The sequence below is a fragment of the Festucalex cinctus genome, chromosome 15, assembly GCF_051991245.1.
Source record: "Festucalex cinctus isolate MCC-2025b chromosome 15, RoL_Fcin_1.0, whole genome shotgun sequence".
NCBI lineage: Eukaryota > Metazoa > Chordata > Actinopteri > Syngnathiformes > Syngnathidae > Festucalex > Festucalex cinctus.
Window position 1 is genome coordinate 22,194,885 of NC_135425.1, and position 25,966 is coordinate 22,220,850.

The 25,966-nt window shown below is 38.2% G+C and overlaps 1 protein-coding gene across 4 annotated transcripts in view; it reads left to right on the top strand.

Moving 5' to 3' along the window:
• Positions 1-25,966, top strand: part of rabgap1 (RAB GTPase activating protein 1) — a 61,069-nt gene that overhangs the window by 885 nt on the left and 34,218 nt on the right. The window contains exons 2-14 of one of the 4 annotated variants that reach the window (XM_077497337.1): positions 2,825-3,072; positions 6,142-6,171; positions 8,676-8,922; positions 9,838-10,051; positions 10,327-10,501; positions 14,436-14,596; positions 16,842-16,952; positions 17,477-17,543; positions 18,062-18,164; positions 18,957-19,126; positions 19,212-19,380; positions 21,451-21,544; positions 21,994-22,144. In XM_077497337.1, the coding sequence (XP_077353463.1) occupies positions 2,920-3,072; positions 6,142-6,171; positions 8,676-8,922; positions 9,838-10,051; positions 10,327-10,501; positions 14,436-14,596; positions 16,842-16,952; positions 17,477-17,543; positions 18,062-18,164; positions 18,957-19,126; positions 19,212-19,380; positions 21,451-21,544; positions 21,994-22,144 (1,845 nt within the window). In that variant the 5' untranslated portion in view covers positions 2,825-2,919. Of the gene's footprint in view, positions 1-2,824; positions 3,073-4,320; positions 4,549-6,019; positions 6,039-6,141; positions 6,172-8,675; positions 8,923-9,837; positions 10,052-10,326; positions 10,502-14,435; positions 14,597-16,841; positions 16,953-17,476; positions 17,544-18,061; positions 18,165-18,956; positions 19,127-19,211; positions 19,381-21,450; positions 21,545-21,993; positions 22,145-25,966 lie in introns of those variants that run through there. The other 3 variants (XM_077497340.1, XM_077497339.1, XM_077497338.1) reach the window with 3 other exon arrangements.

The following is a 25,966-nucleotide window of genomic DNA, read 5'->3' on the forward strand; positions in this document are numbered from 1 at the left end:
TGGTGGGGTTGATTTGGTTGTGTGGCGTATATTTGTTTAAGTTTTAGGAAGGTGATCATTCCCGAGACTCATGAAACAATGATCGATAGTCGATATTGGGAACCGTATGAGTTTGCGGTACAGTCTTCCCTCGCTATAACGCGGTTCACTTTTCGCGGTCTCGCTGTATCGCGGATTTTTTTTTAACAGTAATATACCCATTTTATAAAATTTATGAAGGTTTGAACATTGTCAATGTTTGAGCAAGAGAGAAATGTGAGAACATGTAAATGCCTCAATGAGAAAAGTGTATAAATTGTGCGGTCAGGGGTTTTAGAGCCTTGAAACATTTATATGAGTTGTAAAACATAAAGCTAACTACTAAGCGGATTTCATTTATTGCGGGTATTTTTTGGAACCTAACCCCAGCGGAAAACGAGGGAACACTGTAATACAAATTAAAACTCATTCACTGCCAGTTAGAAAATTTTAAAATGGTCAATACTCACGTGATATTCCATTCAATAATTATATATAAACCGAATCTACCAAATAACAGAATAGACTCCCTACTTTTTGCCCCGTCCCATTCTTTTATAATTAACAGTAGAAAAATGTAGGTTTGCCAAAATACAGCCATTTCTCCCATGGACTCTGAAACTGTGTTTATTTCCTATAAAATGGGGCAATGATGTCATCTACCGGTGGTTGGGCATCAGTAAAGTTGTTTCCAAGTTTGACATTTACAGTGGAGCATGCTCAGATTCGCCCCCATTTAGCACCGCTCTAAAAAATACAATTGACAAGTATACTTGTCAAAGGCAGTGAATGAGTTAAAGTTGCCCCACCTTTGTTGGCTGGTTTTATGACCGAGTGTCTCATCCTTTTCCAAATAATATTAACTCTTTGACTGCCAAACGTTATCCAAAAAACAACCCCGAGTGTGCCAGCTAATGTCTGAGCATTTTCACGCATCTTTCAAGGCAAACAAAATATTGTGCGCTACGACTACAAAAACTTACAAAAAAAAAGTATGTTTCTACTAGGGCTGCACAATATATCGAAAACATATCGATATCGCAATATTGGCCCTTGCAATATGCAAGTTTTATATGGAATTTTGTACTTTTTATATGAATTTGACCAGTCAGATGCTAACTAAAATGTGCATCGCCATTCAAGTTGAAAATTATCAAGACATAATTACAATTAATTAACTAAGATTACATTAAGGTTTTTTTTTATTTTTTTTAAAAAAATTTTTATTTTATTTATTAAAAAAAAAAAAAAAAAAAAAAAAAGATTACATTAAGGTTGCTTATTTTGCCGCATGAAAAATGTTTTTCCGTTTTGCCATGCAAACTAGATGGAAAGACTCGTGCGTTTGGGTGTGCGCTTCCTCATTTTGCACAATAGATTGCGTGGCCCTTTCTGTACTGCTCGTGCGCTGCTCCCACTGCCTCACTTATTTTTGGTCACTATTATCCTTTCCTATCTGTGTGTAATTTCACAGTGGAGAGTGGACAAGGGGACCGTGTTTCAAGCCTGATTGCGCTCAGTCCGCTTCTCCCTCTCCCTTGTGAGGCGCACGCAGAGCTCAGCTGGCGGCCACGAGCAGCCGCTTGAGCTGCACATGCCGCATTTAACAAAAAGGTGCACGTTTCAGGCACTTTCACCAAGCAAGAGAGCTTTTTTGACTTGCTACTGATCTCTGTACTAGTGTTTTGGCACCTTATGTAGACATCGGAACAGCAGATTTCATTAATTTCATTAAAAAACATTTTTTATTAGCTGTATAATGATGGCTCTGAAGTGAAACATCTATAAACCAGTGTCCCACTGAGGGGGCGACTGTTTGCAATGTGGGTGCGAATGCCACTTTCACGGCCATCAAATTTAACTAGCACTATTTGCTTTTAAACTTCGAGACAACCGACAAATTAGGGGGGTCAGGTGATTTAAAATTTTTAATTGTATTAAATCATATGACTTCAATAGTTAACTCACGATTAATCGCAATCTGTTCTGAATGTACAACAAATTGTTTTCATACTCAACATAAAAGTGGAAAAAAAAACGTTAAATAGAAATATGGCTACATCTTTTCGTCATTGACACAGTAATTTCATAATAATTCATAAACTTTTGCAAAGGTGTAAAAAAAAAACAAGTGGAATATTGATTTGTGCTGAGGTCATTTTTCTGCCACGAGATGGCATAATTGCATTTGCATTTTTTGTTTTCATCTTAAGAACTCTCTAAATTTGAACATGAAGTGCCTTGTGAGCTTGTGCACATTTCTAAAATTGCAAAATGCAACTTGACCCCAGTCTCCACAAATTTTTGCATTATTAAATTACTGCCCCCCCTACAACGAGAACAAAGATCCGGGATTGGTCAAAACTAACATGCACAAGATGCATGATCAAAAAAAGAGATACAATGCTTGCATCTGCTGGCCATAGTTGATTCCACAACCCATTGACCAGGCAGCGCTGCACTTAGACGTTGCACTGAGAAAATAAAAAACTTAGTTGACGTCATTTAACGTTTCTGGCGGCATTCGTCGTGATTTTACTAATCGTTATTAAACGTTTTTGGCGGTCAAAGAGTTAATGGCACGTTTAAAAAAAAAAAAAAAAAAGTGGCGTTAAATTGAATTAACTCAAAATTAACACACTAATTCTGACACCCCTAGAATACGACAAAGTAGAATAAAGTTAAAAACTTGCGAGGAAAAAGGTTTCATTCCTGATGCTGCTCAGTGATTTCATCACCTCATGCTTAGCGCCTGCTTTTTAAAAAAAAATTATTATTATTATTATATCACTTTTTTTTTTCCCAGGTGATTTTGCACATCATCTCCCACCGCTTCTTCTTCCTCCTCCTCTTCGCGTCTTCCATTCATGAGCAGAGTGGCCGACCGTAAGCGTGACTGCCATGGATGACAAGGGCTTGGTGGGGAAGATTAGCGTGTCGTCCGACTCGGTGTCCACTCTGAACAGTGAGGACTTTGTCCTCGTGTCCCGGCTGGGGGACGACACGCCCTCGTCAACTAATAATGGTAGTGATGACGAAAAGACGGGATTGAAGGTAAGGATGGGGACTGTCAGGTGTGGATGCACCAGGGAACGAGAGACGGGTGACTTTTATTTTTGTTTAATTTAAAGGGGACATATTAAAGGAAATGTACTTTTTTTTTTATTCCTTTTATACAAATAGGTCGTTCTTGGGAGTGCCCGCCAATTATTGTTCAATTGCTTTCATTTGTCTCCACACTCTGGACACTGCTTCCGTAAGGAGTAGCTCACCTCGTCACAACACCCTAGCTTTGGAGCCTGCTCGCAAAATGGGGCTCATTTTAACGTTAGAGAAATCTGAGTAAACTATGTTACAATTTATTACATATTTTGAGGAAAATGTATTACAGTCATGATAATATGACTTATTTGGGATGTCCCGATCGCACCTTTTTGGACCCGAGTCCGAGTGACCTCGTTTTTTTGAGATGGGCCAATTTTGAGTCTGTATATATACTGTATATCCTTTTTTCCATTTCCTCACCCTCGCTTTTTTGCATTGACGTTTTACCCACTAATCAAGCTAACCATTTGATGCTTCACTTCTTTTCTTTTCTTTTCTTATTTATATTTCCTGTCTCGAATGAGAAACCACTTACATGCTTTTGAAAATTTTGGGCCACAGACACGTTGGTACTTTTATCTTAATGGAGTCATTTCGTTCACAAAGTCCAATTTTTTATTTTTTTTTGCACGAGTGTCGGTAGCGCATATTTAGCGATTAGTCAATCCAGTTATTGTTGAGAATGCTCTGGATTTGATGGAATCAATCCATCATGAAGCGATGCAGTAAACTTGAACACAACAAAGGGATAAATAAAGTCTAAGTCTACACCAACTTTACCTGGTCCAAATAATGGCACTTTTGCTGACTGTGATTGGAAGGATGGCTGCTCAGATTTGGTCCAAAAGGTGATTGATTGCTTGACCTTGGATATTTGCTGCCTACTGTGTGGCTCTCCTGTTTCCGTTAAATGCCTTGAGACTGCAGGCATGCCTGATTGACAGTCCTAAAAAGACTTGGAGAGGAAGTGTTAAAAATTGCTGTATTCATCTTGTGAATCTATGTGTTGTTTACATGACATTATCTTTAGGTACAATAGCAACTATTGCTGTCTGTATGCGAGTGCAGCTGCTAATGCTTTGAACTCATTGTATGGGTGTTTTTTTTTGTTTTGTTTGTTTTTTTGTGACAAGGGTGTGCCATGTCACAAAGACAGGGATGACTTTGTGAGGGAGGAACTGCAGCAGGCAGGCAGGCAGCATCTGGTCTGTGTCCTGTCCCGTAGGGGTTTCACATTACCACCTCATCTCCTTTCCCTTTCTTTCCGTACTCAGCGAAGGCATTTGTGACTTTCATTACTTGCGTTACTTAACCACATTTCCTGCTCGTGACCACTTCTCAATTGCTGCACAAGTGTTTATGGCAAGACACCAGAAGATGGCGCCACCAGAGCATGAGCTCAATCACTCAATCCAGTGAGAGCAAGTGAGAGCTCAATAAAGGGCAGTAATCAGCATTCTTTTTGACACTATCACAGTATTAATGTAACTATGTATTGATTCATGTGGTGGTAGAATTGTGTTGTATTATAGTTGACTGGCAATATAGTATTTCGGTTACCTTGTTTAGCTACATAGGAGGGACAACATTATTAGGGGCACAGTTTCTAGCTCACCTTAACAACATTGGAATATTTATCTAAAGTCTTATGCTATTGTCATGATTCGTCATTGAACCAATAAAATGGCAAAAGACCAGCAAGAAAAAAAAAATGGAGGACGATGGGGTAGCAATCTCAAAGAGGAGTGGCGATTCCGGCAAACCGGCTGCCGTCTGAAGGAACCGTAGCAGTGCATACAATCGCAAAACAAACCACTGTATTGATCTCATCGTGCTAGTATCGATCTGTTTTTTATACTGACTTGGAATATTATTTAGATCGATCGGTCCACCACTAGTCCGCTTCCCACACACGTTAGCCGCGACTCTGCAACGTTAGTCGCCGCGCCAGTAGCCAGCCGAAGCTTGATGCTAACTAGCCGGTGTAGCATAAGCAGCACCAAGCTTGTGACTGGGCCGGTCTGCCTACGCCTCGTCGGTTAACTCATTCACTGGCAGCCATTTTCACGGAAGAAATTCCGTTTGCTCCCGGCTCTTTTACTGTATTTTGACCGATTTTGCAAGGCCCACAGAATAATGTGTTCTATTGCTATAAAAGCATGGAACCTATCAAAAGAAAGATTAAAGTCTCTCCTTACAATAGGAAAAAAAAGTGTTTCTATCTGTTTCCGTTTTGCAGCAATTAGAATATAGCGAAGTTTCATCAGTTTTCACAAATCTATTTTAAATTGTAATTGAGCTTTTTTTTCAGCATGGCCCTGGTTGATCTACTTTGCTCTGCTGCCACCTGCTGGCCTTTTGTGTAATAACTACCGTTTCTGCAACCGTTCTTTGCGGTTGAGAGGCTGCATCAAAGCCTTCTGTATGCTCTAGCATAAAAAAACAAAAAAAAAAATGTATAAATACGTCTTTGGGACTCTTAAAACGTAAAAAAAACGTATATACACGTTATTGGGAGCAAATTAGTAAATTGTCAGTTTCGCTGTTCAATGTGTTTTGATGAGGCACAAAACGCAAATTTTGCTTGGTAAACTGTGATGCACAGCCACTTATTTCGGGGAGGAAAATTATAACACAACCCAGACCATCTGTACCTCGGGTAATCTTTCAGAGACGTAAGAGAACCGATTCTTTCTTGACTTTGACAGGATGAGAGGGGAAAATGCTCAAATCGTATCGATGGTCCCCGCTTAACATTTTACTTTAAATGCGATGCTCACGTGGTTGTACTTGAAGTTATACAGTATATTAAGTCTCATATCTTCCGTTTATGCCTATATGGGCTGGGCAAGCCTGATTTTGGTTGTTTGCATTCTAAAGTTAGTAGCAAGTTAAGCGACGAAGAGAAACCCCAGGTAGAAATCACCTCATTCACTTGTTCATCCCGACATCACAATCTCTTGATTTTTCCCATCCCGTCAGATTAGTCAGTCTCTAAACTTGTTGTTTGTTATGCAGGTGATTTCAGAGGAAGGGGTCAGCCTTAAGGTCAGTCTCTTTGTTCTCTTTGAATTTCCTCCTCCTCCTCCTCTTCATTCTCTTCATATCGCTTGATTGCTACTCTCTCTTTCTGTCTCTTGCTGTAATGTGATCCTGTGGTGACTGTCCGTGATTTGTGCTTTCTTGTTTATTTGCTGGCTGTTGAGCGACACGCCTAGTTGGTCATTGCATTGCTTTAGCTACTATGGTGAAAGAATTAGACATAAGGATAATATTGCATGAATATTAACAGGTTTTTAAGGACTGCCTTTCCATCCAATGTCCATGTCGTCCCTTAACTATTTGACTGCCAAAAACGTTTAATAACGTTTAATAAAATCACGATGTATGCCGCCATAAACGTTAAGTGACATCAACTACTTTTTTTTTTTTTTTTTGTGGAATATATCAGTGGTCAGTGCAACGTCCAAGTGCAGCGCAGATGGCTCAATGAGTTGTGAAATCAAAAACACCCACTAACTATGGCCAGCAGCTGGCAGTGGTAGCTGCTCGGGCCCTAACTAGAGCTGCGAATTACAATGAAACATGACGCAATCTGATGAAATAGAACGTTTTCAAGGCTGACAATGATCAAAGCCTTTGTAACATTAAACCTAATTTGACGGAGCGTCACTAAACAAAAATAGTATCAAAGTCACTGTTGTGGAGAAAATGTATCGTTTCTTTTCAATTTTCGCTCAATGTCACTCAAATTACTTATTTTCAAATAGTGATTACTAAAGAACGGAATAAGGTATAAACATACTTTTTTTCCTAATGTCGCAAAAGAACACATTCTGTTTGCTTTGAAAAATTAGTCAAAATGCTCGAAATCCGCTGGCATTGGGGGTTGTTTTTTTAATAATGTGTGGCAGTAAAAGAGTTAAACTACCGGGGTCTTCAGTAATTGACAGAATTGTGTTTTACGTTTGGAAGTCGCAACTTGATGTAGTCTGTCATGAACCTAAGCTGATGTACAGTTAAAGTCACAATTACAGTGAATATTTGTATCAAAAACACTTCAAATATAAAATACATTGTTAGGCACGTACACGGGCATGTATGTTGTTTTAATGTTTATTAGCTTGGCATTCATCCCACATCCCCCAGCACATTTGCTGGAATCTTATACAATCGTGTTAATACCAAGAGCCAATGTTGGGCACAACATAGCAGTAATTGTGTGATTCATCACAACATTACGACACGTAACATATCGATACTGTAACTGTATGTGCACATATTGATTAGTTTTACTTTTGAATCTCAATGTACTTCATTCCTCTATTAGTACACAGTAAATGATGTAAATTTGAGTCTATTTAGAGTGGCACGCAATAGACTCAATTTTAGAGTAAGCTAGCATTTACACTTGGAAGAGAGTAAAATAAAGAATTGGAAAAAAAAAAAGTCACTCAAATGTTGAGGAAGGAACTCACAACGTTAAACGTGGGAGACTGCCACACATCCACCTGAGCTATGCCCATCCTACTGTGTTCTTATCTCCAAGAGGGGACCATAAACGGCATGTTTTTGGTCAATTATTAAGATTCCAGCTGACATGAGTGATATACTAACACACAGAGTTGTGTAGCTCAAAAAGTAGACCAGCTGTTTCCCAAGCTGAAGGTTGTGAGTTTGTTCTTCAATCCTTGAGTGACTTTTATTTTTTTCAATTCTTTATTGTACTCTCTTCCAAGTGTAAATATTACTCTAAAACTGAGTCTACTTGGTCCCACTCCAAATAGAGTCAAATTTACTCAGTGGAAACCATTTCTTTATTATTCTTTTATCATTGTGTGCACATTTGATATACAGTGATCAAATCACCACCAAGAATGAAGCAGATCATTTATTTATCTGGACAACATAGATGACAGTGATGGTTGTAAATAAACTGTAATTGTTCATATACTATGATAGAGCTAAATAATTTAATTGTGTACCAGTTCAGAACAGTCAAACAGCAATTTTATCATATGCCAATTGCATAAAATCCAAGTACCACAACGAGAACTCCAGAAAATGAATCTCTTTTGCAACCAGGAATAATTTGTTTAGTGCAACAGTGCCCTCTTCAGTTTGATTCTTTCTACAGCCTTAAGATGACAATTTAGGTTCTTTTGATTGTTTCACATGAAGTTAGTGTTGGCATAACTCCACATTTTGCACAACTTACACAATCACTGACCTACTAATCACTAAAATTGTAAGAAACGGAATAAAGAGAATGCTGGCTGTAAGTAATAGGCTTCTCGTTATGTCTTCCAGTAATATGTTGATAACCAGGGCCAGGGCAAAGTTGCATAATGAGAACATTTTGATGCACTTAGGTTGATCCCTGATCACTACCATGGTGCGGTCAATCACATGTCGCAGAACAATATTGTTTTGCAGGCATTACTTAAGTGATTTTTTTATTTTTTCAGTGTGTTTGCAAGTTTAGTAAAATCGGTGTGGCCCTATAAATGTGTCAATTCATGTTCAGTGTCCACAATGTGTCTGTGTGTCAGATTGTGGGAAATGGAAGTGAGCAGCAACTCCAAAGGGAGCTAGAGGATGTCCTCATGGAGCCGTCGTTGTCCGACGCCAGGCCGGGGCCCCTGGCGGGCTCCGGGGACGGCGGCCCCTCGCCCACCACAGCATCGCCCGTAGCAGCACCAGGCACTGACCCCCTCGGTGCGCCGTCACCCAAGGTGGACATGGTACTTCCTGTTCAGACAGCTCAGGAGAGCGAGCTGAATGAGCGGTCCTATCGAGGTGAGTGGTCATTTGAAATGTTGAAATGTACCACGAACTGCACGGGCAAGTCACTTAAAGGGATACTTCACTTATTTAGCCCATTATAGCAATCACAAGTTAATATTTTGTCTGTAATTAATTTGATACTTTCATTATTTTTCACATACACAATTAGTACCTTTAAAAACCCATTTTGCAACTTGCTGTCGACTGAAAATGACATCACAAGGGCTCAGGTAACCAATCACAGCTCACCTGTTTTCTAGGTTTGGTCATGTGACATTCACAAGCTGGGCTGTGATTGGTTACCTGAGCCCTTGTGATGTCATTTTCAGTCGACAGCAAGTTGCAAAATGTGTTTTTAAAGGTACTAATTCTACATGAAAAATGACAATATCAAATTTATTATGGGTAAAATATTCATGTTTGACTGCCAAAAATGGCTAAATAAGTAAAGTATCCCTTTAACTCTTTGAGTGCCAAAAACGTTTGATAATGATTAGTAAAATCACAATGTATGCTGCCATAAACGTTAAATGACGTCAACAACATGTTTTTTTATTTGTATTTATTTATTTATGTATTTATTTTTATTTATTTTTATCAATAGGCAGTGTAACGTCTAAGTGCACCGCTGCCTGGTCAGTGGGTTGTGGAATCAAACACACTCACTAACTTTGGCCAGCAGATGTCAGCATTGTATCTCTTATCAATGGGCTGCAGGTGTATGAAATTACAATGAAACATGACGAAATCAGATGAAATCTGATGAAATACAACATTTTCAAGGATGACGGAAATGATCAAAGGGTTTGTCATTTTATTGTTATATAATAACGTGTGGCAGTAAAAGAGTTAATAAGAGATTAGTATAGGTCTACAATTAAAACATCAAAGTAGAGCTCATAGAAATTATTTTTTTCTCCTGCTCAGGAGATGAATCGTCATCGGATGGCAGTCCGGGTAGTCCCATCCCAGATGAGGACAGCATAGTCTTCAGCCAGCTGACGTATCTCGGGTGTGCCTCGGTCAACGCCCCCCGCAGTGAGGTGGAAGCCCTCCGGATGATGGGCATCCTCAGGGGGCAGTGTCAACTCCCCTTGGACGTCACGTTGTCAGTGCCAAGCGTATCCGAAGGCACTGTCAGGTAATTGGAGGAATTTTACCCATGTTGCCACTCAGTCAGTGGTGTCCAAACTACGGCCCGGGGGCCATTTGCGGCCCGCCGTCCATTTTTCAGTGGCCCGCGACATATGCTATTATTTTATTTTGGTTGCTTCACAACTTAGAACAATGAATAACTAAAAAGTCCTTTATCAGTCTTACTGAACTGATGCAAAACTGCACTTTTTTTTTTACTTGATTTATCCATTTCACTGTGTTACCCACCTCACATGGAATTCTTCACGTTGAATTTCACAGGCTTTTGGACCCCAACAACAGTACAGAGATCGCCAACTACCCTATCTATAAGATTCTGTTCTGCGTGCGCGGCCATGACGGCACGCCGGAGAGTGACTGCTTTGCGTTCACCGAGAGCCACTACAACGCCGAGATCTTCAGGATCCACGTGTTCCGCTGCCAAATACAAGAGGCGGTAAGTCATTTTTTTTCTCATTTATTTTTTCACTTTGATTAACTCATTCACTCCCAGCCATTTTCACAGAAGCAATCCCGTTCGCTCCCGGCTGTTTTACTGAATTTTGACTGATTTTGCAAGGCCCACAGAATATTGTGTTCAATTACTATAAAAGTATGGAACCTATCCAAAGAAAGATTAAAGTCTCTTCTTTCATCAGGAAAAAAAAGTATGTTTCTATCTGTTTCCGTTTTGCAGCAATTAGCATTAGAAGAGAGCTAAGTTTCGTCAGTTTTCACAAATCTATTTAAAATTGGTAATTAAGTAATTTAGCTTTTTTTCTAGATGGCCCTGGTTGATCTCCTTTGCTCTGCTACCACCTGCTGGCCGTTTGTGTAATAACTACCATTTCTGCAACCGTTCTTTGCAGTTGAGAGGCCTTCTGTATGCTCTAGCATACAAAAAACAACAACGTATAAATACGTCTTTGGGACACTTAAAACATTAAAAAACGTATTTACACGTTATTGGGAGCAAATGAGTTAATATACTACCGTATCAAGTAGGGGTGTGAATTGCCTAGTACCTGACGATTCGATTCGTATCACGATTCACAGGTCACGATTCGATTCGATACCGATTAATCCCGATACGAATTTATAAGTCGATTGTTGCGATTTTTTTTCATTCAAATTTAGAAAATACTAATCAGTAAGCTTGTAGAGTGTAAGATTTATATGAAAATGTATTATTTATTTATCTGAAATTTCAGTCTTATAGAGGTTGTAATTTGTTTCATGTTTGAACAGCATTGAAATAAAATATTAAGGCTTAATGTTCCGTTCATATCACATTCTTCCATGCTTAAGGTGTGAATCCTAAAATAAAATAAAATAAATAAATAAATAAAAATCGATTTTTCCGATTATTGAATCGATTCGAGAATCGCGCAATGTAGTATCGCGATATATCGCCGAATCGATTTTTTTTTAACACCCCTAGTATCAAGTATTGGTCATCGCTCGAGTAGACTGTGTCCCCATTAGCCAAATAAAGGATAGCCCAAAATTCTAAGTAACTGAAGAAACTAGTTGTGTTGTTATTTATTTTGTTGCCCAAGCCTTTTCACAAAAGTCCACAAATTACACTTCACAGAGTCTTCTGATTAGCAGAACGGCTGTTGGGGCACATGAGGAGACTTGTGATCATGACAGATGATTTGTTTCCAGTGAAACAGAGCATGTTTACAGGACGAGCTGAAAAATAATGGACCATTATTCATGTTCCAGGACTTGACTCTAATGCAATTGCTCAACAATATTTTGATCTGGGGAGCTTCACGTCTTGCTATGTTGCAGTACTTTTTATTTTTTTTTATCCAGTTTCACATCATGTAAATTGTAACAGTAGCTGTTATTAGTTAGTTATTAGGCCTCACCGATCTGTAGCTAATTAAATAATCACCCCTGACCGCTCTTTGACCAAATTACAGTATGTACCTAATGCACAATAATAAAGCTTTGCAAATACCTCGTAGTCAAGACTGAAAGTTTGCGTTCCCCTCACATTGCAGTCTATGCATGTGAACACATTCCGTGTTGCTGGCACCGTTCTGTCGACTTGGTCTTGGATTGCTGATCCCCTTCTACCCTTGTAGCATGTCCCACAGGGGCCACGTCAGTGTTAGGAGCTTCCCCAGTGCGAAGGCGTTATGTCATGCACTCCGGGCTGTATTGCAGTACGTACTCATATAACCTACACACAAAATACCAAGAAAAGCCCCTAGAACGAGAGATGTTAGGGAGAGGATGTGTCACTGTTTATATCATTCAACAGAAGTGGGGGGGGGTCACGGTTAAGTCTTCAGAGCCCCCAGTCCAAATTGAAACTGTGATTTTTGTCACGCTAAAACGCGCATGAGACTTAAAATGTCAACTTGCTATTTTAGTGTGTATGAGGTAAAATAAGGATTCGGTGTTCAAATTTCAGCTCAGGGCTTCCCGAGTATGGTTTTTATCTTCTCTCTTCGCACGTGTGGGTTTTCTCTTTGTTTCATTCCTAAAACACGTATGTTAGGGTCATTGAAGCCTCCAAATTGTCCATAGGTTTTACTGTAAGGGGGAATACGTGTCTTGTGTGCTCAAACGCTATAAAATCCCATACTAGAAAATAATACTGTGTGCATGCTTTACCACATTTCTGCTTATTTTGTCAGATTACTTTTTTTTTTCAGCACTGGAGCTTGTTTGAACACGTAGTGTTTAATGGGCTTCAGCTCAAAGTAAGACCCAAGTGTATGTAAACTTTCCAGAACAACAGTATCCCTGCAAGTATGCCCTTAACTCATTCACTCCCAGCCATTTTCACAGAAGCAATCCCGTTCGCTCTCGGCTGTTTTACTGGATTTTGACTGATTTTGCAAGGCCCACAGAATATTGTGTTCTATTGCTATAAAAGCATGGATCCTATCAAAAGAAAGACTAAAGTCTCTTCTTTCATCAGGAATAAAAGTATGATTCTGTTTCCGTTTTGCAGCAATTAGCATTAGAAGAGAGCTAAGTTTCATCAGTTTTCACAAATCTATTTAAAATTGTAAGTAATTGAGCTTTTTTTTTCAACATGGCCCTGGTTGATCTCCTTTGCTCTGCTGCCACCTGCTGGCCGTTTGTGTAATAACTACCATTTCAGCAACCGTTCTTTGCAGTTGAGAGGCTGTATCAAAGCCTTCTGTATGCTCTAGCATTTAAAAAAAACAAAAAGACGTATAAATACGTCTTTGGGACACATGAAACATAAAAAAAACGTATTTACACGTTATTGGGAGCAAATGAGTTAAAAACAATGTGTCCATCCTATTTTTGCCTATCAACACATTCGTTCTTCCTTCATGCTATATTCATTTATTTTAAATGAAATCTAATCTGCTTTGCAAAAATCTCGTCGACCTTTACGTTACACAGTTTCAAGTACTTTCCCAAAAATGACATTCATGGACTTAAAAAAAATGGATACCATTTTGCAAATTTGTTTAAACAAATAGGATTAATTCATTCATTCATTCATTTCCCAAACCGCTTTTCCTCACTAAGATCACGGGTGTGCTGGAACCTATCCCATCTGTCTTAGGGCGAGAGGCAGGGTACACCCTGAACTGGTCACCACCCAGTCACAAGGGCCCAGTGCTGTATCAAAGGACTGTGTTGCCTTTTAAAATATGTTTATCAGTAGTTATTATTTTTTGCACAGCACTTTTCTGTTAGGATGCTACTTAGCTTTGGCCTACAGGCTCCTGTAAAACAAGTTTGTTTATCAGTATATAACCGCCTGCAAAAGTCTTTGATATCCCTCATCCAAAGAACAAAAATCATTTGTAGATATTTGAAAGGGGACTTTAAACTCTGCCTTTAGGAAATGGCAATGTTTAATATTAACAACAGTTGCCTTTGAATATTGGTCGGTCATCAACCTTGAAGTCCTGCTGTCTAAAATGGGACTTCGGTGAGCTAGAATCTCGCTCCTGTGGGCTTAGATTTTTTTTTTAACACACAAAAACATGTTGTTTTTTTTTTTTTTTTTTTTTTAACAACATAAAAGTTTAAATAAGAAAAGTTTATATGATTTCTAACAAATTGGGACCACCTTTAAGCTGTGACATCGTTGTCATCCTCTGTTTTCTAATAAAAAGAAAAAATGCCATTTACATTCGTGGTTTTTGCCAACGTTAGGATAATTCGATAGAGGTGGTAAATGTTGCAAATGACTCGGTGAGCTCTGGTTTAATGTGCTAATTAATGTTATTGATCCAGTTTACAGTGGAGTTGGGGATTAATACATTGTGACGTGACAACAAAAATGAATCGCAACTCAGCTGCTGGCTCGTTGTTTCAGAACATCCTCACAGCTATTTTCTAATCACATTGCAACGGTGTGTGCTTCCTTGTCCTCTCTACAGGTGAGCAGGATTCTGTACAGCTTTGCCACGGCATTTCGGCGGTCGGCTAAGAAGGCAGCGTTGGCATCTCAGCAGCATGCCCCGCTCACTCCAGACAGTGACTTGTTTACCTTCACTGTCAGCCTGGAAATCAAAGAGGATGACGGCAAAGGCACTTTCAGGTAGAAGAGTTGATGTAGTGTTGTTCTAGTAATCAGATTCTGAATGATAATGTACACTCAATGGATAAAAATATTAGCCACGTCTTGGTCCTTGATTTGAAGGGTTTCATTTGTCCCCATGACCCTAAGTGTTTAAAAAAAACAACAAAAAAAAACAACAACAACATAAGCATGTATGGAGGACCAAAACTGCCAGAATTTGAAATAAATAAATGACTAAATAAATAAATGTCTAAAAGTGAAAATAAAAATGAATTTAAAAAAATATAATCCCAAAATTATATGTAAAAAAAAATATATATAAATGGTAGGGGTGTGAATTGCCTAGTACCTGACGATTCGATTCGTATCACGATTCACAGGTCACGATTCGATTCGATACCGATTAATCCCGATACGAATGGTCACGATTCGATACCGATTAATCCCGATACGAATTTATAAGTCGATTGTTGCGATTTTTTTTCATTCATATTTAGAAAATACTAATCAGTAAGCTTGTAGAGTGTAAGATTTATATGAAAATGTATTATTTATTTATCTGAAATTTCAGTCTTATAGAGGTTGTAATCTGTTTCATGTTTGAACAGCATTAAAATAAAAATATTAAGGCTTAATGTGCCGTTCATATAACATTCTTCCATGCTCAAGGTGTGAATCCTAAAAAAAAAAAAAAAAAAAAAAAAAAAAAAAAAAAAAAAAAAAAAAAAAAAATCGATTTTTTTTAATTGAATCGATTCGAGAATCGCGTGATGTAGTATCGCGATATATCGCCGAATCGATTTTTTTTTAACACCCCTAATAAATGGAAATAAATCCGTTTTTATTTTCACTTTTTGTCATTTATTTATTTCGACATTTCTTTATTTATTTCAACATGTATTTATTTATTTATTTATTTCAACATTTATTTAATTATTTAGTCATTTATTTATTTAGTCATTTATCTATTTATTTACTCACAATATATCTATTTATTTAGTCATTTATTTATTTATTTGGCAATTTATTTATTTAGTCATTGATTTCGTCATTTATTATTTATTTATTTATTTATTTTGAATTTTGGCAGTTTTGGGCCGTACTCATTTGAATAACATTTCCACTTGGCTGTACGGCCCAAAACTGTCAAAATTCAAATTAAATAAATGTCTAAATCAATGTCGAAATAAATCAATAAATGACAAAAAGTTAAAATAAAAACAGATTTATTCCCATTTATATTTTTTTAGATATAATTTTGGAATTATATATTTTTTTATATTCATTTTTATTTTCACTTTTAGTCATTTATTTATTTATTTATTTAGTCATTTATTTATTTTGAATTTTGGCAGTTTTGGTCCTCTCACAAACAACTTGCAAACACATTGGATAAAGTGCTGCTTTTTCAATGGGCACACTGTCTTGGCCATTTTTGGTGTGAGTGACTCCACGCCATTGTATTCCACCAGCCTCCTTTTTCTTGTTGTACGGAAAACCACGTGAACATATTTCTGCTCATGTCGTCTGTTTAACGAGAACTAAAGTCGCCTTTTGGTAAAATAGCCACTTGAGGCATGGAAAACCTTGCTGAATATAGCAACAAAGTCCCTAGTTTGGCAACACAAAATGTGTGTTTGTAAACAATCGCCACTATATCCACAACCATGTAACCAATCCCCTGAAAAAAGGAAAAAAGACAAAAACACTTAAAAGAAAACCAAAATGTTAATTGTTCCAAGATGTGATGAATTAACAATTCCAGGGAGTCAACCCAAATGTATTCAGTAGACAAGTGGTTCTTGTTAATGAGTCTATTACAGTGTTTTCATGCCCTAAGTCACGTAGTTTTGGTAAATACCATTAAGTACCACCATTGAAGTCATCCTTGATGCTCCGATTAAGAGGAAACAGAAGCTCTTATGTCTGCTACTTTAAATCATCTTTATAGATATTAAAAATGAATTATCTTTAGCCGGCAGATTTGAATTGCAAGTGAACGATATTGACACGCAGTGCACACATGCTAGATATTCAGCTGAGTGAATTCGTTTAGTAAGATTAGAAAGAACAAAACGCAACCATATTTTTTGTTTTATAAATAGTTATGAACTAAATTTGTTTGCAATTATCATTCATTAAAATATGTTATAAAAAAAAAAACAGTAAGATATTCTTGCATGAATTGGCTAGTCACACTGGCTGTTATTGTGCAGTGAGTAATTTAGATTTTTATCGTCTTTTATTTATTTATTTTCCACAGTGCTGTAGCAAAAGACAAGGACAAACAGAGCTTCAAACTGCGTGCCGGAATGGACAAAAAAATTGTCATCTACGTCCAGCAGACATCCAACAAAGAACTGGCTATTGAGCGGTAAAAGGAAACACACACACACGGGGGGGGGGGGGGGGGGGGGGGGGTTTAATACAAAGCAAACCTTATAACGCCAATCTTGAGTGATGTATTGGATGACATGAAGATTTTGTTATCATGACAGAGATGGCAGCATCTGTTTCTGTTAGATCTAGCTGTCTGAAACGTCATTTTAAGCTAAAGCATCCCAACACTCACTAATAAACACTCTCAAGTGTTGGCCATGTTTTCAAGTTTATGTTCTCTTGCATAGTTTTCAGAGGGTAATAATAATGGGACGTCATTTTCCAAATTTCTTCCTTGTGGTATGTTATGTATGTATGTACCCATCAAACAACAAATGCATTCAAGCATTTCAGCGGACGTCAAATATGCGAGGATTTTCGCAATTCGTAGACCAGCCCTTGTCCCTGTTCCCCGCGAATCGTTTTAACGTGACAAAAAAAGTTTTGTTGTTGTTTTTGAATAACTGCAGACTCCACCTGTAATATGTATATATATTTATATGTGTGCCTCTTTTACAGGTGTTTTGGTCTTCTGCTTAGCCCTGGCAAGAACGTCAAGAACAGTGACATGCACCTTCTAGACCTGGTGGGTTATTTGGGTGGACTTACGTATGTATCTTGATACAAACTCAATCATATATTTTTTATTTTTTTTGTTTTTTTTACAATATTGTGAGATTTTAGTATCGGGAGCTTTACTAACTTTACTAAGTTACTATAATGGATATTACGTTGTAATATTGACTTTAAGTGATTTTTTTTATATAGATTAAAATGTATTATATATTAATAATAACTCCCCACGTTGGTATTCGCTGCAAAATATAGGATTATGCACATTACACTGTAAATAAACACTGTTTTTATTAACTAAAATATAATTACGGACAGAACTTCTTGCTTAAAAAAAATAAATAAGTAAACTTTAAAAGGCATTTTTTTTAAGCCCAACATCATTTGTCAAGTGTTTGAATATTTCTGCATTTAGTTGTAAGTGAAGGTGTTTATGTGTGGGCAGGTTCTGGGAATTGAAGGAGTTGTAAAATAAAAATAGAAAAATCTTGGGCATGCTAACTGATTTCCTCCCAACTTGTGCCACGTTAGGAGTCAATGGGAAAAAGCTCAGACGGGAAGTCTTACATCATCACAGGAAGTTGGAACCCCAGCACGCCCCAGTTCCAGGCTGTGAACGAGGAAACGCCCAAAGGTAGCCAACACAAGCTACTGTATTATTATTATTATTATTATTATTATCATTATTATTGTTGTTATTATTATAAAAAAAAAAAGTTATGAGTTCCTTTTGTCACCTGTTTTACATGCAGTCCATGTTAAATTGCTTTATGGTTGCACGAATCTTCAAAGGACTTTGTAAGAACTTGACCTAAATTATAGGAAAAATGCAAAATCTCCCACATATTGTACATTCATTCATTCATTTTGCCATGCATCCAATAAGTCCGCCCTATCAGTATTTATTTGTGTGATGTCTTAGGTTTTACTACATTTGCAAAGATCTTAAATAAAAAAAATTAAAAAAATGTCATGAGTTGTGTGTGTAAAAAATAAAAAAATAAAAAAAATCAGTTATTAAACAAGCCTCGAGCATTACATTCAGTGTGATTTTGCACAAGACAAGAGCTGTACTGTTTCCATTCTACAGATAAGATACAATTTCCAAACATAATTAAGCTCAGGTTGAATTGTTTGGAACTATTTGCTCTTGAGACCAAATTAGAGCTGAACGATTAATTGCATTTCTGGTTAACATTCCTCAGCCCATTTGCACAGACTCTTCCCCTGAAATGTGCAATAGATGAAAAGTTTTTCAATGATAAAAAGATTACTACAGCTAGGGCTCTTTTGGCTGGATTACTGAATGACGTTTATTTTGGAGTCAGCCAGTCCTCCCTCAAACATCTCCAGTCACTGTTGCCTATTCACGAGTGTTGGCTTATTGATTATGAATGATAAAACGGGCTGTTCTTCCTTTTTCTAGATAAATTTATGTACATGACGACAGCGGTGGACCTCGTCATTACAGAAGTAGAAGAGCCGGTGCGATTCCTCCTGGAGACGAGGGTGCGAGTGTGCTCCCCAAACGATCGTCTTTTCTGGCCCTTCAGCAAGCGCAGCCACACCGAAACCTTCTACCTGAAATTGCGACAGGTTTGTACGCTTGCGGTTTTATATGAAGGTCAAGCTTGAATTCATACTAGTACAAAGTGAAAATGCCTCACTGCATTTTTCCCAGATGGAACGCAAGGAGCGGAAGAGTCCCTCCTCAGATACGCTTTACGAGGTGGTGAGTTTGGAAAGTGAGACAGAGAGAGAGAAACGGAAGACCACAGCCAGTCCTGGTATCCTTCCTGGTGGACCTGGTTCTCTGGTCCCTTCTCCACCTGAGGATGACGAAGAGGAAGGTAATTAGTTTTTTGTCCGTTTCTCAGCATGTTTGTGACACTGTAAGGGGGAGGTTGGAATTGTCAAGTCTTCAAAATTTGAAGTAGTCGGGGGCGGCGTGGCTCAGTGGTAGAGTGGCCGTCTCCCAACCCTGAGGTTGTGGGTTCAATCCCATACCATTGAGACCACGTTGAAGTATCCTTGAGCAAGTTACTGAACCCACAGTTGCTCCTGATGCTGTGTCTGAATGTGAACGTTACGGAAGTAATTCTGCTACTAACTTAATAGAAACAGACAAAATAGTTCATAAAAATGACACACCACACATGTGGACTGACCAAAAGTATACATTTTTTTTGGGGAAAAAAGAAGGAATTATAATTAATTATTATTATTATTGTGAATATATCGTTATTAATTGTATCAGATTTAAGAAGCAGAGCAAAGTGGGCTACATTTCATAACTCACCTTTTGTAAAAATGGAACTGAAGTACAGAGAGTAAGAGCAGTGCACAATTACTCGTGCAGCTTAGAATGTACATTGGTCACATGTATCAATCATAGGTCACATGAAGACAACATTCACACTCCCATTTACACCTACGAGCAAATTAGTTTTTATTTATCTTAATGAACATGTTTTTTTGTTTTTGTTTTTTTAATTTAACGTGGGTCAAAGTCGGATTCACGAAGGAATAAAACTTGGACTCCACATCAAAGGGTCGAGCTGAGATTCCAATCTGGAATGGCTGACTGTGCATGCATGTGGTTAGCCCCCCGAGTCAACCCTTAACCCATCACTAGTTCAGATAGTTAACTGTGTGATGCCCAAGCACTGCCGCCGTCAGCCATGAAAATAAACTGTTTTCCTTGTTGTTGTGATTCATTCTCCGTCTCGCAGGCAACCATGATGGAAACTGTGGAGCATCTTTGTGCTGCATTATGCAACACGTCATAATGGTTCTTTTGTAGTAGAGAAAACACATTTTTGCAACCTCTAGGTGAAAAATGTCCCGCTCTTGGCAATTTTCTCAAATTCTAAGAAGTTAGACAAATCCATTGTTAACTCATTAGCTCCCAATAACGTGTAAATACGTTTTTTGTGTTCTAAGTGTCCCAAAGACGTATTTACACGTTTTTTTTATGCTAGAGCATACAGAAGGTGTAAATACGTTTTTTTGTGTGTTCTAAGTGTCCCAAAGACGTATTTACACGTTTTTTTTTGTTTTTTGTTTTTTTTGCGAGAGCATACAGAAGGCTTTGATGCAGCCTCTCAACATCAAAGAACGGTTGCAGAAATGGTAATTACACAAACAGGTGGCAGCAGAGTAAAGAAGCTCAACCAGGGCCAGGTAGAAAAAAAGCTCAATTACTTACAATTTTAAATAGATTGGTAAAAACTGATGAAACTTAGCTCTCTTCTAATGCTAATTGCTGCAAAACGGAAACAGATAGAAACATCCTTTTTTTCCTGATGAAAGAAGAGACTTTAATCTTTCTTTTGATCGGTTCCATGCTTTTATAGCAATAGAACACAATATTCTGTGGGCCTCGCAAAATCAGTCAAAATCCAGTAAAACAGCCGTGAGCGAACGGGATTGCTTCTATGAAAATGTCTGGGAGTGAATGAGTTAAATACAGTGGAATATCGGATGTTTGTACCACTTAATGCACATCTGACTTTGTGTTGCAAATTCTGTTTTTTTTTAATTAGAGGTTTATTGCAATAAATTAGATTATGATGGAACTGTTGATGTATTTCAGTAGTTTTCACTCAAATGTAATTCAAAAGATTAATTGAACACTGACATTTCTACATAATTTCTACATTCAAAATACATGTGATAGGCTTTTGTTAGCTGTAAGCTATAATAATCAAAATTTTAAATCAAATGAATTCATTAAATATTTCACTTCAAGTCTCAAGATTTGCTGAAAGTATCATGACATCTTTTTTTATTTTTTTTATTTATTTTTTTTTTAAATGGAGATTTCAGCACCATTGGACTTTAGATGCAACTAGCTGTCAATAGCTGTTGAGTCTTTAATGTAAATTGTTTGTGTGACAAGTCCGTGTTCTTGTGTCTAGACAATGACGAGCCATTACTCAGTGGTTCTGGTGATGTTTCCAAAGAGTGTGCCGAGAAGATCCTGGAGACCTGGGGAGATTTGTTATCCAAGTGGTAAGGCTTCTGTTGTATGTATTTGTGCCTTCCCCAAACGTTTGCATTTCCTACCAAACAAAAACTTATTTATTTACCATATTTGGGGGAACACGAATGCTAATTGCGGAAACAGATAGAAACATACTTTTTTTCCTGCTGAAAGAAGAGACTTTCATCTTTCTTTTGGTAGGTTCCATGCTTTTATAGCAATTGAACACAATATTATGTGGGCCTTGCAAAATCAGTCAAAATCCAGTAAAACAGCCGGGAGCGAACGGGAATGCTTCTGTGAAAATGGCTGGGAGTGAATGAGTTAATATCATGACAGTGTACCTGCTCTCAACAATAGAAGCAGCTTAGTACAGTATGTGTTGTTGTATAAGGCAAATTGAACATTGTAATAAATCAGGGAAATCTGGTGGGCTCATCCTTATTACTGACACCTGCTCTTCCACCTCCTTTCCCAGGCATATGAATCTGTCCGTGCGTCCCAAGCAGCTTCCGGCTCTAGTGCGCAGTGGTGTTCCAGAGGCGCTGCGTGGGGAGGTGTGGCAACTTTTGTCCGGTTGCCACAACAATGACCACCAGGTGGAGGAGTACCGCACTCTCATCACAAAGGTAAGTCTAAATAAGTCCTGATTATGCATTAATAATCAGTACACGATCAACTGATGTGTGGCCTTAATCTTGATGAATTAGTGTAGAAAGCTGACGAAGGTTTTAAAGGTATTGGTTGTACATAAAAAACTTATGGACAAAAATATAAACTTTTTACTGCTGAAAATGGCTCAATGAGTGAAGTCAAGCATTTCTTTAAATTTCAGAGGGTTGACAGCTGTTTGCGCACTCGCTACTGGTTTTAGATGTTTTTGCATCAATGTTACCAGGGACTTTGAGTTCTTGGCACATGGTTTCCTGGAACAAAAAGTGCCTATGGCCCATCGCTGTGTTGCATTTACGCAGCAGCTCGAGGACCACAGAACATTTATATAAATCAGTCTGATGTCACACAGAAGAAACTGCACAACTGCAATGTGGAAGGAAAAAAAAAGGGGGCATATAAAAGAGGCAGATAATATAATTTTACACTTTAAATAAATGCCGCAAGTTGTCATCTAACCAGAAATGTTGTTCACTGCATCGAAGAAAAAAAGGGTCTCTCGAGAGTAGTCACGGTGGCCCGACAAAAATCCCAGGACTTTTATTTTGGGAACGGTTCCCACAGTACAAACATGCAATCGTTTCCAAAAGTTTCCAGTAATGCGGTGCAAAAGCCCTTAATTGGACATTTTTACGTTGTGCTATGGCATGTATCACTACTCCCCCTAAAAAAAGCAACAACAACCACAAAGAAATGCAATTGTCAACAATTTTTTTTTAAACAGTTTTGGCCTTTGTTTTGCACTTTTACTGTTTATTGTACAGTATACATCCATCCATTTTCCAAACCGCTTATTCCTCATGTTTAGAAAATACAAGTACTTGCTTTTCCCCTTTGTTTCATGTGTCGAGCTTATGTAAGTACACATAATAATGTATTCTTATTCAAACATTGCAAGTATAGTACCCTCTCGTATTTGAGTGGACCCCTCAGCCCCCCCACCCCACAATATGCCACTACTGCTCTAGAGTTCTCTCCTGCAACTCTGTACATGGCTTATGTAAAGACAACATCCCCGGGGACTCGTGGCTGGTTCCCAGGTGGTGAAAAGATGTTGCTCTTGCCATTTTTTCCTCCACTTTCCCCGTTCTTTCCTCTTGCTGCCTGACCATGTGCCACCCTCCCTGTCCAAATCTTTTCTTTTCCCGTCTTATCTCTTCGCTTCGTTCCTGACCAACAAACAAGTCTATGCAGATTCATTTCTGTTAACTTAAATGGTATGAATGGAATGTTAGATTTCACTCACAATACCATAACAATGATGCGCAAAGCTACTGATATGATAACCGCTGGACAGAAAGTTGGAATGCATTTTTTTAAAGCATTCCAGGATTGGGAAAACACGTGCAGCTTGTCCAGCAGACACTTCTCGATTTATTTAGTCTACTCAAAACTAGTCTTTCAGAAATCGTATATAAAGTATGTTCAACAACAGTGAAACCTTAAAAATTGAATGTGTCTGAGGTTGTACAATTGAGAAATGTTTTTGTAAATTGGCTGGCGACCAGTTCAGTGTGGACCTCACGGTATAGAAAATGGATGGGTGAATGGTGGCATTGAGCATCAGTCTTTGACTTTTTTTTTTTTTGTTATTTTCTTTAGCCTTTTGCTACTTCATTACATCAGACGTGATGAAGTAAACTGACTCCGAAGAGTCACGTTGGTATTATTTAGTGGTTAACTATTTTCCACTAAAAATGTGCAATTAAAAAAGACAAAAGCAGGTTGCATGATACATATCTGCCACTCACTCACCTTTGCGATACAAATAACATTAAAATAAATGTTTGATGTTTACATTTCCAGTTAAGTAAACAAAAGGCCATATGTTGGCAACAGTTTTGTTCCTGGATTTCAGATTTTTATTATTTCCGAAGGGGAGATTTTGTTGTGCATCGTAATTATTTTAATGTATTTTTTTTATTAACCAGAGAACAGAAAGAATGGATCAACATGTGTGATTGAACTCAAATAGAAAAGTATTTTTCTCTTAATTTTCTATTAGCATTCCTTTTGCCATCATAACTTGTCATAATTTGCCTATCTTCTCATGTACTTATTTAATTACTAGACTAATCACTTTTTTTTTTTTTTTTCAATTTGTGCATACCATAGTAATGCGCCAGCTTCTAATTAGTTTTGTGCTCTTGTGCACACTGTGTTATCAGACCGTTCTGCGTGCACCGCGCTTTGTGCTGCACGCACATTGTGTCCTAGCTAGCAGCCTCTTTGATCCCTTGACCTGGTCTCATCATGTCTGAACATGCTGTTCATGGGCATTTCTGATAAGGCCATTGAAAATGTGGACACAATTAGAAATATAACTTTTTCTTCCCCCAATACAATCGTGGCACAAGGCTCCCTGCTACAGAGAATTTAAAGTAACAGATTATAATTGAATGCTAACTAACGTTCCAGCCAGTAAAAAAATATTTTTTATTCTTTCCATAAATTAAAGCAGGCAGGAACAATAATATTGACTGACAGAACAACAATGTGTGATTTTGGCTGTACATGAGCCCAACTAAGAAAAGAGAGCCGAAATCGAAAGGCAACACCTATTTGATGTGTGAAGAAGCTAGCATCTGGGTTGACAGAACCGACTCATCATCACATAAGTCACACTTAAAAAACAAAACAAAAACAACATAGGAGAGTTGAGGGTGTCCTGTGTTCAATTTTTTGGTGTGTTGGCTGTGGTAAGGAGACAGCCCGCTGAAGCTAACACTTGTGCAACAGAGTAAGCTAGCGTCAGTGCGCAACCTTCAGTGACGTATGTATCAACTCATAAAGGGCTTACCAGGTAGTCTACTAACCAGTGGAAATTGAGTAGAAGTTTGTTTAGAAAAACCTGAGAACCCTGACTTAAACTATTTCAATGGGATGAACTCAAATGGGACTTGGACCTGCAGTTTTTGCTGAAGCAGAGGTGCCCAAGTCAAGTCCTTGAGAGCCCCTATCCAGCCTGTTTTCCACGTCTCCCTCCTCCAACTCAGTTTAATCCAATGATCAGCTCATTAGAAAGTATTGTAGAAGCCTGATAACTATGCTGGTCATGAATCAGGTGTGTTGGTGGGGAGAAACCTGGAGAACAGGCTGGATAGGGGCTCTGGAGTTCTTGCACTAAAGCAATGTGCCCCGATACTTTTGTCCACATACAGCATGATTGTTACAGCACTTTCAGCAAGACAAAAAGGCCATTGTGACAGTCAACCAGCGCTTGTATTTTTGCCATGTGTTAGTCACTTTTCCGAGAGGTACCCAAGGTTTGTTGAAAACATAAGTTAGTTGTTGAAAGAACTGAGGGCCTTTTGTGAAAGACAAAAAGTGCATGATGTCAACCGCATGGTGCGGTTACATGTCAAACTTCATTCCGATTAGAAAGTTCAAATGTTATCTTGTAGTCAGCTGGTTTCTTGTAAAAACTGTGTGTGCCAATGCAACCAGTACTTGAAGGGGTATCTTTCACATTGTGATGTTCACACGAAAGCCCATTTCAATGTATCCGCACGTTTCTTAACCTGAGAGCAGTTCGTCCACACGGTGGCTCGGTTTCGGAGCTTGAAACCGATCACTTTAGAACCCGGGCTCCAGAGTGGAAAGATTTCAAAACGCGCCCCGTACGTTCCAATGTGGACGCCATGTGCAGTATAGCTGCTCCTCTTCTTCTGCGCTTTCTGTTAACTCCCTATGGCAGCGCAACAGCGCCACTCCAGACTTGGCATATATATTACAGCCGTTAACCGTCCTAGGCGTCTTCTTTTGGACAGTCACATGTC